Consider the following 18,959-nt stretch of genomic DNA (forward strand, 5'->3'; position numbering starts at 1 on the left):
CTATTGACTGAGATTAATTCAAGTAGTCCATCCATTACTTTTTTGTTTACTTTAGCGTGTCACAGTAACACAGTTCTAGGACTTACCTACTGATAGCAAGAGCCTGGGGAGAGGATGTTGCCTAACGGCTAGGACAGTCGCTTCAAATCTTGGGAACTGGGTTCGAGTCTCTGCAATGACGCTCAACATCCTGTGATTTAGTTTCAGCTAAAGTAACGGGAAACTAAGCAATAGTGGGTGCCGGGTCGGATGCACAAAAGAGCCATTACGCTCAGGTCTGTGCTGGCTGTGGGGATGATCACAGTTTCAATGATAAGGAATAGAGGTACTTGGACCACCGGCCAGGGATGAGCATCTCTTGCAGGAAAGTCACTCATGCAGTGGCTCCCCAAGAGGCACAACATTGTTAAGACTGGTCCTCAACCTGCCAAAACACTGCCACATCTCCCAGCACCTGCGCCCACTCCACTGGCTCCCCGTCGAGGCGAGAATCACCTTTAAGATGCTCACCCACGCACACAAGGCCCTCCACGGCACCGGACCAGCATACCTGAACAGCCGACTCAAATTCCACGCACCCCAAAGGACCCTACGATCAGCCCAGCTCTCCTACGCCGTGGTCCCCCGCACCAGAAAGACCAGATCGGGAGGCCGCTCCTTCCTCGCTGCCAAAGCATGGAACGCCCTTCCGCTCCACCTCAGACAGACACCATCGCTCCCCATCTTCGCAAGACACCTCAAAACCTGGCTCTTCGACAGACCCCCTCCTTGATGGAATGGAACCTGCACCCCCCCACCCCTAGCGCCTTGAGACCCTTACGGGTGAGTAGTCGCGCTTTAACAAACCCCTGATTGATTGATGGAACAGTCCCATTCACACAACTTATTGAGGGATCGGGAACAAAGATGCATCTGTGCACTCTTGTCACGGCTGCTTGTCTGTGGAGGTAATGGGAAACAATTGGAGGGGCAATTGTGGAGGCAAAAAAACCCTTGTGCTTTTGTCAGCACCACTATTCAGGAGAAACATCCATGTACTGGTGGTCATTGAGGCTGATTGGTCTTCACTCTCATCCCGGACACTGCTCTGCTGATCTCTGGAGCACTGATGAAGCCGGGATTGTAGAAGCAAAGATGGCTTCATACCCTTCAGTGCAGCTTATCATAGTAAACTGATTCAGTGACAGTGCTAGATGCTCCATGTGATCTAGCCACCAGGGAAGCCATCATCCTCAGGATAAGGAATTTGATAGAATTGTTCTCAAATGGCATTAATTGAGCTTATTTGTTTGTTACTTCTTCATTCACAAAGGCTAGCCAAAATTTGTTTCTCAAGGCTTGCTGGTTGGAGATGGTTGCCCTTATTTTGGCACCTTTTGAACCGTCAGACAGCCTACCCTTAACCTGGCTACTGGTTGCATCTGGACTTGCTGTGGTGCAATGATCCCCATAAGTGTTTTGCTGTGGAAAACCTTGACCTCTGCTAGTAAATTGCCTGCAAAAGCCACCTTAGCTTTTAAGACACTTTTGAGACAGATAGGGGAACGTGCCCACTATTTTATATAATTCCCAACTTAAGAGCAGCACAACCATTTGGGCTCATAACTGGTCCCTAGGCACCAGTAAATTTGACAATGTCCTGAACTGGACACGTGTTTAACAACATCACTGGGTACACTGCAGAGTTTTTCCAAGGACGAGGGTCTTGTTGTTTTTTTGAGTTTAATTTTTGGGAATAATCATTTGTTTGTACTTTTAAGAACTAGACCGAGACTATTTTCCCTTTGATGTATTGACCTGGTACCCAAGGATGATCAAAGTGAAGTTCACTTTCCAGTAACCTTGGCTGTACCCGTTAATAACTCTTCCAATAAAAAATATTGAGACCTGAATGTTTACAAATACCTGCAAGACCCCTAAGAAATCCCCATAAAAACTTCGGAGATTGAGCCAATGTTATAGAAAAGTTAATATTTATTACTAAGGAGACATTTGGAGTCTTAGCAAAACCCCCTGACAGGCACAGCACCTTCACGCTTTTGAGTATATATTAATTTCAATTGTTCTGTTTAATTAACAGATAATCCAAGTATGTTTACTTTCCTGACACATAGCACTTGAAGTTATTGACTGTTAACTTTGGAGTCACACTGAATAGGAGTTTCTGACTGCCTCCACCTCTTGAGTAAGCCTTGACCGTTGTGGCTCAGATGCACCTTGTTTTCACCATTGTTTAAAAGCTTGCCCTGCTCCCGTTGCTAAGAAGACCAAAACCCATGAAATGGAGCATGTGTGATTTTCACCCAGGCAGGAAAATGTACATTCGGGATAAAGGTAATGGGCTGGCAACATCCCCGTCCACCAGGTGGTTTGAAGAGTATGGGTTAGGGTACACGCAGACTGAAATAATCCGGGATAGACATTAACTGCCTAGCACAAACTGAATTTTGTGCAGAGGATTCACCTGGAGTGCAGCAGACCCTACGACTCACCAATCTGGTTGTATACCAAACATTCCAAAGCGCACAACTGTTAACCTTTATACTTGTCCAAGACAAGAGGAAAAAAAACAGTAACTTATGGGTACTGAATAGACCTTGTCCAGGGAAGTGCTGGTAGGCAGTCCCCAGCGGGGCAAAGTAAAAAAGAGATGTGTTCCTTACTAGAAGCACAACTGTCAGGGTTGAGAAACCTATAGCTCTGATTAAAGATTCACTTTAACTTCCCATGATCACCCCCGGGCGCCCAAAATCAGAGTCGTCTTTATTGTTTTCAGAAATAAAAAGTACAGGTAGCCCCTCCAATTAGCATGCATAATTGTAGAGATTGGCAGGGGAACATAGAGGGCTGGGCATAAAATGTGGAGTTGGTTTGTGTGAAACCTTGAAAAACTGCCTATGTGTAAAAAGTAAATGACTTACCTTTTTGTCTAGGAGATGTCTCAGTGTGATATCTAGGCATTTCACACTGATTAGCAAAAGTAACTTAAAAAGTAATCCAAGAAGTAACATCTATTCTAATCTACAAAGTAACTGAAAAGTAATTCTGATTATTGACTTACCTGTAAATCAACCAACTTCATTTCAGCGCAGCACTACCAGGCAAAGCACTACCTCACTACCAGGCAAAGCACTACCTCACTACCAGGCAAAGCACTACCTCACTACCAGGGAAGCACTACCTGTGCACCACCGCAGCACCACCACCTCAGCATCAGCTCAGCATCACTCAGTGCCAGCGCAGCATCTCCTCAAAACACCACCACAGCACCACCTCAAAACACCACCACAGCACCACCTCAAAACACCACCACAGCACCACCTCGGATTCAGCACAGCACTATCTCAGCATCAGCATAGCACCACCTCCATATCAGTGCAGCACCATCAGCGCAGCACCACCACTGTACCTGCACAGCCCCACCAAAGAATCAGCGCAGCACCAACGCAGCAGCAACTCAGCGTCACTTGAGCTTCACCGGAGCACTGCCAAAGCGTCACTCCACATCACCTCAGCCTCACTTAGCACCACCTCTGCACAAGCACACCACTACCTCAGCACCACCTCGGTATCACCCAGCACCACCTCGGTATCACCCAGCACCGCCTCGGTATCACCCAGCACCGCATCGGTATCACCCAGCACCGCCTCGGTATCACCCGGCACCGCCTCGGTATCACCCGGCACCGCCTCGGTATCACCCGGCACCACCTCGGTATCACTCGGCACCACCTCGGTATCACTCGGCACCACCTCGGTATCACTCGGCACCACCTCGGTATCACTCGGCACCACCTCGGTATCACTCGGCACCACCTCGGTATCACTCGGCACCACCTCGGTATCACTCGGCACCACCTCGGTATCACTCGGCACCACCTCGGTATCACTCGGCACCACCTCGGTATCACTCGGCACCACCTCGGTATCACTCGGCACCACCTCGGTATCACTCGGCACCACCTCGGTATCACTCGGCACCACCTCGGTATCACTCGGCACCACCTCGGTATCACTCGGCACCACCTCGGTATCACTCGGCACCACCTCGGTATCACTCGGCACCACCTCGGTATCACTCGGCACCACCTCGGTATCACTCGGCACCACCTCGGCATCACTCGGCACCACCTCGGCATCACTCGGCATCACTCGGCATCACTCGGCATCACTCGGCATCACTCGGCATCACTCGGCATCACTCGGCATCACTCGGCATCACTCGGCATCACTCGGCATCACTCGGCATCACTCGGCATCACTCCGCATCACTCGGCATCACTCCGCATCACTCCGCATCACTCCGCACCACCTCGGCATTACTCCGCATCACTCCGCATCACTCCGCACCACCTCGGCATTACTCCGCACCACCTCGGCATTACTCCGCACCACCTCGGCATCACTCCGCACCACCTCGGCATTACTCCACACCACCTCTGCATCACTCCGCACCACCTCGGCATCACTCCGCACACCATCAGCACAGCACCACCTCAGCATCAGCACAGCTCCCTCCACCATAGCACAACCTAAGCACATCACCATCTCCGCATCATCTCAGCACCAACCTCCTCTTTAGTGTACTACCACCAGTGCAGCAGAAACTCACCATCAGTTCAGCACTAGTGCAGCACCACCTGAACATCAGCACAGGCACCATCTCTGCATCAGTGCAAAACCACCAGCGCATCCTCCCCTCAACACCAGCACAACCCCTCCTCCGCAGCAATTCAGCACCAGCGCAGCACCACCTCAGCATAAGCGCAGCATCACCTCAGCAGAGCATCAACTCCGCACCACCTAAGCACTAGCTTAGCACCACCTGGTCACCACTGCAGTACCACCACCTCATCATCACTCAGCACCACTCAGCACCACCTGAGTATCATTCAGCATCACTTGAGCATCACCTCTGCACCAGCTCACCACCACCTCAACATCACTTAGTACCACCTCAGTCTGCCCTCTCGTTTTGCAATTCAGGTACTATTTCCCAACCTCCACCCTTCTGTTGTTTATGTCCCCCAACCCCATAACAAAAAAAAGCTATAACAAGCAAGCATTAAAACAGACAGGAAGAAGTTGCAAGCATTGAAGGGACAACAAAACTAGAATACATTACTTATGTTAATTATTTTTTTAATAACGTAGTTTAGTTTTACATAATGTCTTCTTGGTTATATATAAGGTAACAAAAAGGCTTATAACACTTTTTTAATATAACTTTCCAACATGCTGCACAGCAGCCACACTGCTCTACAACATAGCTCAAATATATTGGCAAAGCCAATAGCTCTGGCTAAACACGTATACGGTCCCAAAGGCGCGACCTATTGCCTATGCCAATGCTTGTTCTGTTTACTCTCTCCCTGCCCTGGCAGGATCGAGAAAATTATAAGTGGGCACGCTTACTTGTCCACATAGGAATCATTCTCCATTTGTTCTCCTTCTGAGATACTTTATTTTTCCCCTTTTCTCCTTTTATCTTCCTTCCGTTGTTTGTGACCATTGTAAGGGAAACATTGTGTGTTATTGTTTTAAATATTTTTCCAGTGAGCTTGTTGCGCTATACTTGTGTATATCATCCCCGTATGTGTGCTGCTCCTTTCTTTGTGAGGGTTTACCGCCATGTGCTGGTGTCAGTCCCGCCACAGTATGTCTACGCATCACTCCGTAGATGGGACTTGTAGTTATCCTCCCTCACGTGTCAAATAAACGGCATTGTTATTTGCAATGTCAATATCTCAAACTCGTGTAAATGCGGGACCTATTGTATTCTCATGCAACAGGTCTCACATTCACGCAAGTTCAAGCTATTAGTATTGTAAATGACAATGCCTTTTATTTGTTTTAAAACCCGAAACATAAATAAAGGTATTGTCATTTACAATGCCAATAGCTCAAACTCGAGTGAATGCGAGACCTATTGCATTGCAAATGCTGGTTTCTAAACAGGATCTGGTTGGGCTCTGCTCCCAGGTTGGGTCCCAAGACATTTCAGATTTAAGAGCCCTAGATGGCTTAGGATCAGCCTCAATGTTCTTGTGTGTGGTTTTGTTTTTGGATTGTGTCCAGAGGTAATGGTTAGGAGGTAATGTTGTAATAGGTTTTAAAGGTAGCAGGGGTTCTTTGCTGTATTAGGAATAGTGGACATGGTATAGTGGACATTGATTGCAATCCACTTCAAATCCGATCATGGATCCCTCCTCGAGCCTCACTGAGGCTTGTTGAGGCTTGTTGAGGCTTGTAAGGTCCGTTTTGCATGCTTGTGTTTGCAGAGGTTAAGGGGCAGTTTCTTAGCATTTTTTACACATGTCCTTTTTGGCAGCCCTGTATAAGCCAAACTACAGTAGCCCATTCCATCTATAACTTGGCCTTTTTTCAGTATTACTTAGTGACTGGTTTGGGTAGGTGATGCTGTGTTCTTGAGCAAGGACATTTCTAGGTTTGCAACACTAACAATAACATCAACTTGTGGAGCCAATGAAGCATTGCAGTTGAAGTTTCGCCACATATTTTTTACTTCTCGAGATGTAGATAGTGGGGAATACAAGCTTTTAGGTATTTTTTTGTTTAATTATTACAGAATTATGGGGGGGGGGGGTGACACCCAATACCTGTGCTTTTTTGTGCTTTTTTTCTTCTTCTTTATGAAGTGCCCCCCATATCCTGGCTTCTATTTTTTTTTGGGGGGGGGGGGGGGGATGAAATATCTTCCCTGGTATCTCCAATGCCTGCTGTGGTATTTCCACGTCTACATCTGCCTCAGTGTTGGTGCTGTGCAAGTGAAGAAATGTCGGTCGCCGGAGAGAATGCAGCACAAAGGCCGCAATGTCTGTTTTTTATATCCTTATTAGTTTTTTGTTAGACCAAGCCTAGGTGTTGTACCATTGTAGAAAACATATTATGTACGTGTTCAGATATAATGGGACAGGGTACTGACCATTTGCATGCGACCATATCCTTGTACATATGGTTTATAGGCCATGTAATATTAAGCATACCATAGAACAAAACTAGGTGAGCAATTAGTATCATTAACTCACCTGTATGTGATCATTCACAGGTCATTGAACATTCATTGTGCTATCCATTCTGTTAAGGCGATACCTGTTATGCAATAGAAAAATACATGGTAAATTAATGATTTAGTGGTATGCTTTCAGCGTTACATGCTGGTTTGTGACCTTTGACATGATTCTGAAATAAAAGCTAGACACAGTGCAATATTAGGCACTGGTGTTGGCAGCAGGCAACATGCTAAGGATTGGCACAGTGAGTCATTTGGCAGCATGAACAAATCATGAAGAACAGGAAATCCCAGTGGGAATGCTCTTCACCAGTAGTCAAAACTGAACTCTAGAACACTACAGAAATGTTTCATTTGTATTTAGGTGGGCATATACGATTCTATAGATCATTTTGCATTTTGTGGCGGACCTGTGTAGTGTGGAAGTTGTTAAACGTCATTCTTTTGCACGTTTTCCATCTGTTCTGTTATACATGTTGCATTTGGATAACGTTATTTGCTAAACATTGCACATCATTGCACATCATTGTTGAGTGAAGCTGCGGTAAAATGCTGTTTAAATTGCAATTCGAGAAAAGCATCCCAAATTAACAGTTTGTTTTAGGCAAACTTAGTGACCCATGGGTATCCTGTTGTATGTGGGTCAAATCCACAAGCTTCAAATGAAAGCCCTCTGCTTTATCGCAAGGTGCATGTATGCAGTACTTCTTCAACTTTAAAGTCACTGTTCTGCACTAGATGCCCTTACCTTAAGGTTACCGATTTATTTGTTGTATGAAGAGCCTTCCCATTTTAATTGCAGTATAATATAACACCACGAGCTGGGGTGTATATTGCCATCTCAGTTACCTTAAGCTAAGTCAACCTCTGCCCTTTAAAACCCATGTGCTAATGTATTAAACAAACCATAATGGCACTGCAGTTGCCAATGTGTAATATTTCCCTCTCCCTTTGAAAGGACATTTGCATTACTGTTATGGATTGCCTCCCTACATAGTTCAATCATTCCCCACTTTCTTTCAGTCTTACTGTTACATCAGGAAAACTTATTTGCTGCCAGACTATGGAACTCCAATCACGCTCCACAGGGCTTCCCTCTTCACTTACAGTGCTGTAACTGAGGAAGGGTGTGAGGTTCATTGATAAAGTTTTTATTCTCAGGAACCTGGGTATTCTGTGAGGATAAGTCTGCAAGAGACCCCAGGTAGCACTCTTGTAAATTACGAGCTACCCAAAGTCTAAATGTACAAAGCCAACTTCAGGGTCATTAGCAACAATTTCTGGGTTGTCATCCCTTCTCCTGCTTCTGACTCCTCAATCACTAGCATTCTTCTACCTCTCAGCAACACTGGCAACATTTGAACGAGGAGATCACAGGGGCTTCAGCTCTGGCTTGCACTGGAATATTCAGCACAACAGAATTCATAAATGTTGTGCAGATAAACAGAAAAAAACTTGTAAAATGCACGTCTAGTCTCCAAACAAGAACATATTGTTTTGTATCCTGTTGGCATTAAATGGCACTAGAAACACTGTGCACCTCTGCTCAACCGTTCTTAATATTTATTTTACGGCTTATAACTATAGTTCTTTGTTTCCACTCTAAAGCAGAGCAAAAGGAAGAAATCCAGAGGGAAAGCGAAAAAAGGTCACCCGGAGGAAGAGACTAAAGATGACTTTGAAGAGGATGCTGGAGTTGGCCTCATCCACGGAATGGACAAACTAAAGTTATGTGCGGGGGATGCGCAACACAGTACATATCTTGCCTCTATGAATGTTCCCTCTAGCAACACGTATTTAACTGCAGGAAAGGAGCACTCCTCATCGCAGTACTGGAAAAGGGTCAGTAGCAGTGATTCGGAGTACTCCGACACAGAAGGGGGAATCCAGAGCAAAATAAGGTTTGTACTTATTATTTTGAATCATTCTTAAAAGAAAATATGGATTTTGTGCAGAACCAGATACACTTCAACAGTTGCCCGTCAAATGTACTTCTTTTGAGAATTAGAAGCCCCCTTTTTTTATCTGCTTTGTTCTCATGAATGCATTTTACGCAGTGACCTGTAGTAACCAGTTGCAATTCTTATTCCTGTGCTGCGTTTTCCTTTGCGCGTCTCCACATTTTCCAGAGTCCTATATCCGCATGCAAGCACTGGAACTGCATCAAGTTCCAGGGGAAGGTATACCTTCGCCTGAGAAATCTAACTATTAATATGGGATAATTGGGAGTCTGGGTAGAGAAGGGTCGAAAATTGCAAAAATACATATTTTCTCACTAGTTCCTCCTACTTAATTTCAAACTCCCTACTTTTAGTAGTGTTTGTTATCCTAGAAGACTACATTTCTAATCTTTACATATCTAATGTGGTGCTTTGAAATTCAACTACATTTGATGTGCAATTGTTATGTTTTTTACCATTACCTATTTTTCCCAGTAAAATAATGTTTTCAGTGGAGTAAATGTATTTGGTCTATAAAACAAGATCTTTATTCTCCGTTGTTATTAAACACACACTTTCTTTCCATGTAAGATCTTATCAGGCCAAAGTTCGGCAATCTGCTTTATCTTGCTTCCTCTCAACTATCAAGTCCATCGAGAAAAGAATTTTGTATGGTTACTGGTCTGCCTTTGTGCCTGATACACCTGGAATTGGAAGCCCTCAGTCTGTTTCCTTGATGACCATTGCTTTAAAAGATCCTTTTCCAAAGGTAATGTATTTCTGAGAGTGTAATCTCTGATCCAATTGGTGTCACTGTCAACTCTTTTAATAACGGTAACAGAAGCCCTGCTTTGGATGTATCTGGTTGTATTGAGTTCTTGGATGGAAGTGAGGCTAAAAGCTAGGGGAAACAAATTACAGCTTACCTGTCATGCACAGGTAGTCTCTTTAAAACTTCTGCTAGAGCCAGACACAGATCTGATTCATGGAGACCGGTGGATGGCAAAATGACCATGCACGCAGAGGCAACTTTATGCCTACTTAGCAAATTGGGCTCTGAGGTAGTTGGGGCTAATTACTCACAATCTAGTATTAGCATACTATCTTAGAATCTGACAGGAATTTCATCAAAGTTGGTCGATCCTGATTGGGTGTCTTATATTGGTGATCATGATGGTTGCATGTTCCAAGAGACCTGGGCTATTGAAAAAGTGTTTGTAGATGGGTTTATTACTTTTAGTGTGGAAGCAAACCCCCCTGAGTTCTATGGGAGGGCAATGGGGGGGGTCTTCTGATTCGATTTAAGAATAATGTATTTAGCCGATGCACTTTGTTGCAGTCAAAATGTCCGGACTTGATGGGGATTAGTATTACTCTGTCCACAGGGCTTAGTTTGGTTTTTATAAACATGTATGTAAGAACGACCTCGGCGAGTAATTAATCTCCCACTTTTATCTATTTTGGAAGAACTTTTAGACTCTTTACATCCAAATACTAAATTGTATTGCCTGGTGATTTAAATACATACTGTGAACCTTCCTCATATATCCATGAGATCACAGAAGAGGAAGATGAAATGTGGGACATCCCATCTCTTACAGGGAAATTCAGGGTTAATTTCTCAACCACTGCACACAAATTAGCCTCTTTAATGGTTGGCAGAGAGCTGTGTGCATTTAACGGTCGCACTACATCTGATTCAGATCGTGCCCCTACTTTCAGGAGAGGTTCCCATACAAGTGTTATTTATTTTGTTATCTTAGATGGGAGATTGTGGCCAAATCTGGTCGATGTGACAGTGGATCGGCGACCAGATAGTGAGCATGCTTACCTGAATTTGATACTAACTGGGGCAGCCCTGGAAAGGGAAACAAATATATGTTGCACATTAGTGTCAGAATCAATACTAGCTAGTAGTCGGCGCTCTGTTTCGTGGCCAAATGTTTTGTCTAATTAAAAACTGCTGACCCAGATATATGGGTCATTTGTTACCCTCTTGTCAACCTATGGAGGGTTAAGTAAAGCAGAAATCCCAATTCTAAATATACATAGTTTATTATTCAAAGAGCTACAAAAGAAATGTTATAAAGATGCGTTTCTCAAGAAACCAGCTTTGGAAAAAGAGGTAAACTGGTACGATCGCGCCTGCAGACAGACTAAGCAGTCCTTGACTATTACTAGTGGCTGAGCAGCGAACAGGCGACTATACTACACACATCCTGTCCTGATGCCATAGAAGCTGCTGACCCAGATGTTTTTAGCTTGTAGTATACAGCTAAAGCTATTTCCGCGTTAAAATCTGCTAAGGCACCTGGCCTGGATAAAATTCCAGGAGATCTATATAAATCAGAGCCCCAGATCTGGACAGATTATTTGTATTTACTTTTAAATGCCATAACAGTAGGGGGTCAGATACCAGACTCGAGGAGAGAGTATCACAATATATATATAAAAGGCCACGCATGTCCCCCCTCAAACTATAGACCAGTCAGTTGAATAGATATTGCACAGAAGACCAAATTTTTAGATTCGCCACATTGTATTACAAATATGTTTTATTACGTCACCAAAAGATTTACGTGGCGTTAATAGATCTCAGAGCTGCTTTTAATCTTATTCCACACACTGTGTTGCATGTGTTAAATACGATGGGGGTCCTGGAAATCTGATTCACCTTATGTTTCAACTCCACAAAAATAATTTTGCTCAGGTTCGCTGTGGTGATATGGATGTACTAACTGAATGCATTCATATTCAGTATGGTGTGTGCAAAGGGTGCATTCTTGCTCCCATGCTAATTACCCTCTATATGTATGACGTAGAAGATACCCTGGTGAACTGTAGAAATGATTCTCCTACTCTGCCTATTCTTTAATTCGCAGATGATTCCCTCCTTATTTCCAAGACACCCATGGGTCTCCTGCTCCTGGTTGATAAATTCTTATTTCTGTACGTCTAGGTGGTTGGAGCTCAATGTTAATTAGACCTAATATATGGTGCATAGGAAGGGATTGGCTAAAAACTTTATCATTCGAGTAGATGGAGAAGTCTTAGTGAGGGTGCAGAGTTTTTATTATCTGGGAATAAAAGTAATGGAGAATTTTAAGTGGATAGGACCAACTGAGTAAAAGCCATCCTTAGATTGCATAGCCATACAAGCTTATGTTTGGTCTCGCCAGCCCTTGAAGTATATCATGCTGAGGCCCAAGGCGCTGCATTTTATTATGCTGAGACCTGGGGTTGCGCTGATGCTTCTTTAATATCCACTACTGCTAACAAATTTGCGAGGCAGTTGGTTTCTATTCCAACCACTTCGCCTCTCATTCCTCTATACTTTCACTTAGGAATAATAGGAATTGCAGATTTGGTCACACTTAGAGCGCTCGTTTATTGGGTCTGAGTTAAGTGAGTATAGAGACTCCCTTGTAGATTTACTAAATGTGGAAGGCGCCAAGTCAGTACCGTGGGTAAAAGTTGTTCCCGATTGGATGAGTAGGTTGCGACTGCAAAGGCTATGGGCTGACACTTTGAATATTTGCAGAACTGACCTTAATGTCCTGAAATCTTGCTATTGGTCATACATCCAGGAGGGTCATGCTAACAACAAGCCAAATGGTTCCCTGAAAAATAGGTTCTTAGATATATAGAGGTCCATTAGGATGGTGGACGGACAAAGTCCGTCCGCCATCCTGTCGGGGACCGGTACCGTCCGCCACAAGGGCAGAGGAACCGTGCCCCCAATTAGGATGCATCTGCCACAGTGGCGGGTGCATCCCGCATTTTTTACATTGCGGCGGACGGTGCTGAAGCACTGGCCGCCGCAATGCAAAAAATGCCCGTTGTACATTTCAATGCACAACATGACAGGCACCGTGCGGTGCCTGTCATGGTGTACATTGAAATGCTGGGGGGTACCATAGGTATCCCCCAGTTGAAACCACCCCTTCACCCTGGGGGCCCGCAACAGGCCCCCAAATCAAAGACCGTATGCCTTTCCGTGGCAGCAATCATCCTCACCGGCCATCGTAATATGGCTGTCGATGTCCGATAGACACCGCCACCATATCAGGCCTTTTCCGCCACGGTCACAAGCCGACCGCGGCGGAAAAGCGGTGGACGGTCTTCCCCTCCGCCACGGTCGCCCCCGCCATCGTAATATGGCTGGGGGAAGAAAGGTAGCGGACGGGCAGAATGGCGGACGGATCGCCACCGCCTGCATGGCGGTGGCGATCCGTCCACCATCCTAATGGACCCCTAAGTCTTTTCCTTGTTTTGAGGAATTTTTAGATTCTGTCTCTCCACCTCTAGCGAAAAGCTTGTATATCCTATTCTCCCTTTGAGAGCCTTTACTATTAAATGGAATAAAGACTCCGTCTCTAGCCATTTGAGTTCCTAATTTACCACGACCAAGCTGATGAAATCCTAATTTTCATGTTCACTTCAGGCGCTCACCTTAGGGATGGGACTAGCCTGGAGGTGCAACACAGCTCCATGCATAGCTAATTTCCACCTGTCCTGGTATCAAATGGGCCTCAGGGCAGGTGGTGGCACCTTCCAGGTTTGTAGGAAGGCGGGGTTGCATGTCAAAGGTGGCAGAGGCTTTGAAGCCTCTTGTCTTGGAATGCAGATTCACTTGCCATTCTGCTGTAGGAGGTGATAACACACCTGCCAGAGCAGGTATTGTTCCTGACCTCCTAAGAGTGCGGGGGCTCACATGTAGAGGGTAAGAAATACATCTGGTCGGAGGCTGGAGGGATCCAGTCAGCCAGCACACTAGAAGACTAGTAAGGTTTCAGAGGGCACCTTTAAGGTGCCCTCTTGGTGCATGTTATAATAAATCTAGTACTGGCATCAGATTTATTAAGCAAACACCAGTATATTCTGTGTAGCCATCATGTAGCTGGGAAACTCTTAGGCCCCAATGTAGGTAAATCTTTTTTACCACTTCTTAAATACCGATTCATACCGAATCGGTATTTAAGAAGTGGTAAAAAAGAGGAGGGGAGATGTAGGTATTTCAGATTCAGTAAATACCGAATCGTTAAGATTCGGTATTTACTGATTCTGTAAATACCGAATCGGTAATGCCCATTGATTCCTATGGGCATTGAAGCCCATAGGAATCAATGGGCATTACCGAATCGGTATTTATCGATTTCGGTAAATACCGATTTTAGCAAGGGTGCAGGGGGTGTCACTTTGACACCCTCTAGCACCCCAAATACAGGCATGTGTGCCATGCGGCACACAGACATGCCCTAAGAGCATGTCTGTCTGTCACATGGCATAGGTGTGCATGCACACCTGGATTCGGTATTTAACCACCCAATTGGATTGGGTGGTAAAATACCGAATCTGAAAGACCTGTAGCACTGGAAACAGTGCTACCTACATCAGGAATTTTCCGAATCGGAAAAATTACCGATTCGGTATTTTACAGATTCGGTAAATTTACCTATTCAGTAAATTTACCGAATCTGTAAAATATAGCCCCCTACATCTCAATCACCAAATACCGGTCGGTAACGGCCGAATTCGGCCGTTACCGACCGGTATTTGGTGATCTACATCGGGCCCCTAATGTCTAGTACATGTACTTAAGTTGGCTTCCCTGTTCACTTGTTCCGGGTCTCCAACGAGTAGCTCGGGAGCTCACCAGCACCCTGAAAGTAGCTCTCAGAGTTCAAGACAAGCCAAGATAATCTCAGAGAGTCTATGCATATTAAAAAGGCCAGCATCACTCGTCTCAAAACACTTGGAGTGAAAGCCTACCCAGCCAATAGCAGAGCCTCATAATAACACTCCAACACAAACGGAGTTGGGTTACGGAGTCTGCCACATGACCGTCTGTATCCACTCTAAGTCTAAATCACAAGGAGATTAGCCATGTTATCCGCCCTGCTCTAGCAGTTGCAGCACATATGTGAGCAATGCACTATCAAAGAATGACAGTAGTAATCAGTGCTGACCCACCAAAGTGTGGGACTGTAGGAGCCAGAGAGAAAATTCGTTAGGAGCATGAGCTGAGAGGAGCAGGGTATGGATCCAGAGCAAAGAGCCTCATCTGCATCCATTTGTGTCACTCTGACATGGTATCCCTCCCTAATAAAAAGTGTTGTTTACTGGAAGCTACGCCTAGAGTCAAGGAGTCAAGGACCTTCAAATGTTTATGCTGGCCCACATCCTAACTGTTTTATCTTTGGTGCAATTGTGTCTGTTCACGGCATTATAGTGTCCATGGTGTAATAATGGTCATCCTTAACTATTACGGGTATTATTTAGTGTAGTTTTCCCATACCGGGTGCCATTATTGACATATTAAGAACATGACTGGCCCACGTTTAGCCACCCCTTGCAGAATGATGACCAAAACATTGCACACAGAACTGGGGAATTCTGGGCCATTTAACCCATAGACTTCCCAGATGATTGTCAAAGTAAGTTTTTAACCTCTCCAGTGCTGGAAAGTGAATGAACAACTCACATTGAAAGGGCTGTAGCACTTTAAATAGTTCAGAAGTAAGTAATTGAAATTCTTCTTTAACACCTTGAATGCTATGGGGATTTTTCTCCTGTGCTGGAACTCCATGAACCCCATTATTCATGACGAGCTGGGCTCGTCATCAGCGTAGCAGGAGGCTACTGCATGACGAGCCCAGCTCGTCATGAGCGTGGAAGGGGTTAAACCAATGAGATAAAACTGCCATTGAAATAAGACTGCAGCAAATTACAGATTTGAATCTCAATAGGGCGACTCAGTTTTTAATACGTGTGAGATTCATTAAAAGGAGGCCTTGTATTCTTATTTGCGGGTACAGCACTTGTTCTTCACATCTTTTAGAACTTGATTAAAACTTACCAGGAAGCCGTATGTCAATTTTTTTGATTTAGTCCTATTTCCGCTAGAATTAATGTAAAATTTTGCCTTAGTTAGTGCGCATAAGGTGTTTATATTTTTGTAAACTCTGGTTAATTGTCCATTATTAGTGGTTAATATGGATGATATTGACACATACTCTTTTTTTGTAAGTACCTCTGTTATGGCAGAGAGGAGAAAACCAAGTCGGAGAGCTAGTGATTTTTCCAAACTCGTCTATCTGTGATAAAAGTGAAGCCCTGACCACTATGATATCCCCCTTCAATGTCTGGGCAGCACAAGCAACAGCTTCATTGAGCATTTAGTTATGTAATGGGATAGGAGGGAGGGATTTTAAAATTGGGAATGCTGCCAGACTCGCATGAGATGTTTTTTTCCCCAACATGATCTAATTTTGGTTTCCATGATGTGTAGGAGTAGTCCTGCTTCTTTACTTTGTTGGCCTGGCTGAGGAAATTCACTTGTGTTTTGGGAAATTGAGATACAAAGGTAATTTTAATCTTGTTTCTGTTTCAGACCCGCGCTTGTGCCCTTCAAGTATTGTCTGCCATTTTAGAAGGTTCAAAGCAGTTTCTCTCAGTTGCTGAAGATACCAATGATCACAAACGAGCATTTACTCCATTCTCTGTGACTCTTGCTTCCAGTATACGGGAGCTGCATAGATGTCTGCTGCTGGCGCTAGTGGCTGAGTCTTCTTCACAGACACTTACCCAAGTCATTAAGGTAAGCATTCTCTGGAGTAAGCAGTGAAACCATGATTTAAGATCTTGTGCACCAAGGCAGTACATGCTTCTTCTGTACTAACTACTTTACTAATGTCTGCAGCACTTGCTCTTAGAGAAGGATTGGTTCACATAAAGCACTGCATGTTTGGGAAGGGTTTAGAGGGCCTTCGACCAAAAACAAGCAGAGGGTGCCTTTCCTTGGATAGAATTAACACTGTTAGATGCTGATGGCCTGTGGTAGGATTCTTGGAGCTTTGTGTTACAAAAAATAAAAAGCTAAATATCTGTTGGTCTTGGGGGCATAGGAGAGACTGTCTTAAATGTTCTGCTGGACTTATGGATGTTATAATTGCTGCTGACCTTTGGTGTAGTGAAATTGTACTAAATAAGCTGCTGATGCTTGATTTTACTGTCCAGTCTTATTTCTGATCTTATTGTGAATTTGGAAGGTGTCAGAAGAAGCTATGTTAAATTAGCCACTTGTTCCTCAGCTATTTACTGTGTAAAATAAGCTGCTGGTTCATGAAGGATGTATAAACCAGGCTGCAATTTCAAGGTCCCTGCTGCTTGAACCGCTTTTCTGAGAGGAATCTGGGTTTAAAATGATGTTGCTAAATGGGGGATTATTGGACACCAGTATTAAATGTCGTATCTGTGTCCTCTAATCCAATCATTCTAAAGTTGTTTCATTTGTTTTCAGTCTCGGCTGAGTGTCTAGGAATTGGAGGGTATAGTGTTGGAGTGACTTTCACATTGTGAGTCTAGTTCTGTGTGGAGGGCTGCATGACTGCCCCTGTTCGGAAAAAAGATAAACAACTTGTTTTTTTGTGCAGTTGATTTTTGTTGCTTGTACAGCAATTGTCCTCCTTAGTTTAAGTTCAAAAGGTCCGTGTTGCAGTCTTAAATTGTTTGAAAAATATATTTCTATTGTTTATAGAATTTTAAAGCAAAAACGTACAATTACATTGCACTCATCATACAAGATATCAATAGTATGGTCACTGCAGCCTTTTACTGTCCGTGATCACTGAGTAATTATCTCTTTTAGGGTCTGGTACTCTCTTCCAATCACAGTTCCTGGTTCCTGGTCATGTCTGTCTAATACGGTCATATGCATGTCCTGTGTGAGGATGTTCAGTGAGTCCATTCCGTAATGTTGCATCCAATTGCCCCACACCATATGGAAATTCCAGGGTTATCCTCTACTCTTGTAGGTCACCCTTTCAGGCGCCATATATTGGTCCATTCCCTTCTGCCATTCATGTAGAGTCAGCACATCCTGCATCCCCCAGTGTCTTGCTATATCCCTTTTGGCAACCTTTAGGCCAAGGGCGCTAAATATTAATTGAGGTCTTGGGGCGTCTACCTCACTATGTATACCCAGAAGGATAAATGTTGGTTCTTGGGGGAGAGTGACCTATAGCACCTCCCAAAGTTCCTGTAGGATTCCCTCCCAATAAGTACATGGTGGGACAATCCCATGACAGGTGGTAGAAATCCCCTTTCTCATGTCGGCATCTCAAACTTCCTGGGTTATCTGCCCTCACTATTCTATGGAGTCTGTCCCTGTCGTATAAAACGCCCAATGGAGGATCTTATATTGGATTAATCACAGTCGTGCCCTTATTGCCACATCTCTGGGATGTATTAAGGCGGCCTCCCAATCCACGTCTTCCATTATTCCTACCTCCTCCTCCCATTTTCCCCATAGTTTGCCTATCTCGGGCATTTTGTTCTGTAGTAGGAGATCTCTGTGTATAGTCATAATCTAGTGAATAGTCCCGCCCATGTGCTTGGACCCCGGAGCAATAAAAAATAATCTCTTAAGCTGTCAAAACATGCAGAACTGCATCGACACTTAAGAGAGAATTTAAAGACAGATAATGCAGCCTATATCCACAGGCTACACTGTCCAGTACTTCAACTAGAAATTCCACCAAAATCCACAAACAGCACAGCCTGGCCAGGGTTTTCTAAGAGAAAAACCTTGCCTTTAACAGAAAAACCCTCTGGAATGATAGAGAGGAAGAAGTGGACAGACAAGCCCCATATGCTGCCATTATGTGGCTCAGAACAGGATACTGTGCCTTTAAGAGAACTTTCCAGAAGTCTCACAGTATCCCAGAATGCACTGCAGGTCCCTTTTACTTTCAGTTCTTTTTTCCGGCTCCTGTAAGCAGGACCCTGGAGCATTGAGCTCTCCCTTTTCAAAGGTTTATTTGGTAATTTTTCACAGTTTTCAAGCTTTTTGAGTGCTTTTCTTGAAGTACTTTGGTGTTTCTTCCTTGTGTTTGTCTTGGTGCACTCTTTATTTGCCAATATGCCTGCATGTTTGACAAATGCCCGGAGTGCTCGACGAAGAAGGCCAAGTCGGACCCACATGA

At 44.4% G+C, this 18,959-nt stretch overlaps 1 protein-coding gene across 3 annotated transcripts in view; it reads left to right on the forward strand.

The window, feature by feature from the left end:
• Positions 1–18,959, forward strand: part of HEATR6 (HEAT repeat containing 6) — a 305,356-nt gene that overhangs the window by 123,556 nt on the left and 162,841 nt on the right. For 2 of the 3 annotated variants that reach the window (XM_078679768.1, XM_078679770.1), the window contains 3 exons: positions 8,642–8,934; positions 9,565–9,742; positions 16,367–16,573. In XM_078679768.1, coding sequence (XP_078535894.1) covers positions 8,642–8,934; positions 9,565–9,742; positions 16,367–16,573 — 678 coding nt within the window. The remainder of the gene's footprint in view (positions 1–8,641; positions 8,935–9,564; positions 9,743–16,366; positions 16,574–18,959) is intronic. The other variant, XM_078679769.1, reaches the window with a different exon arrangement.

Source organism: Lissotriton helveticus, chromosome 3_1 (genome assembly GCF_964261635.1).
Source record: "Lissotriton helveticus chromosome 3_1, aLisHel1.1, whole genome shotgun sequence".
Taxonomy (NCBI): Eukaryota; Metazoa; Chordata; class Amphibia; order Caudata; family Salamandridae; genus Lissotriton; species Lissotriton helveticus.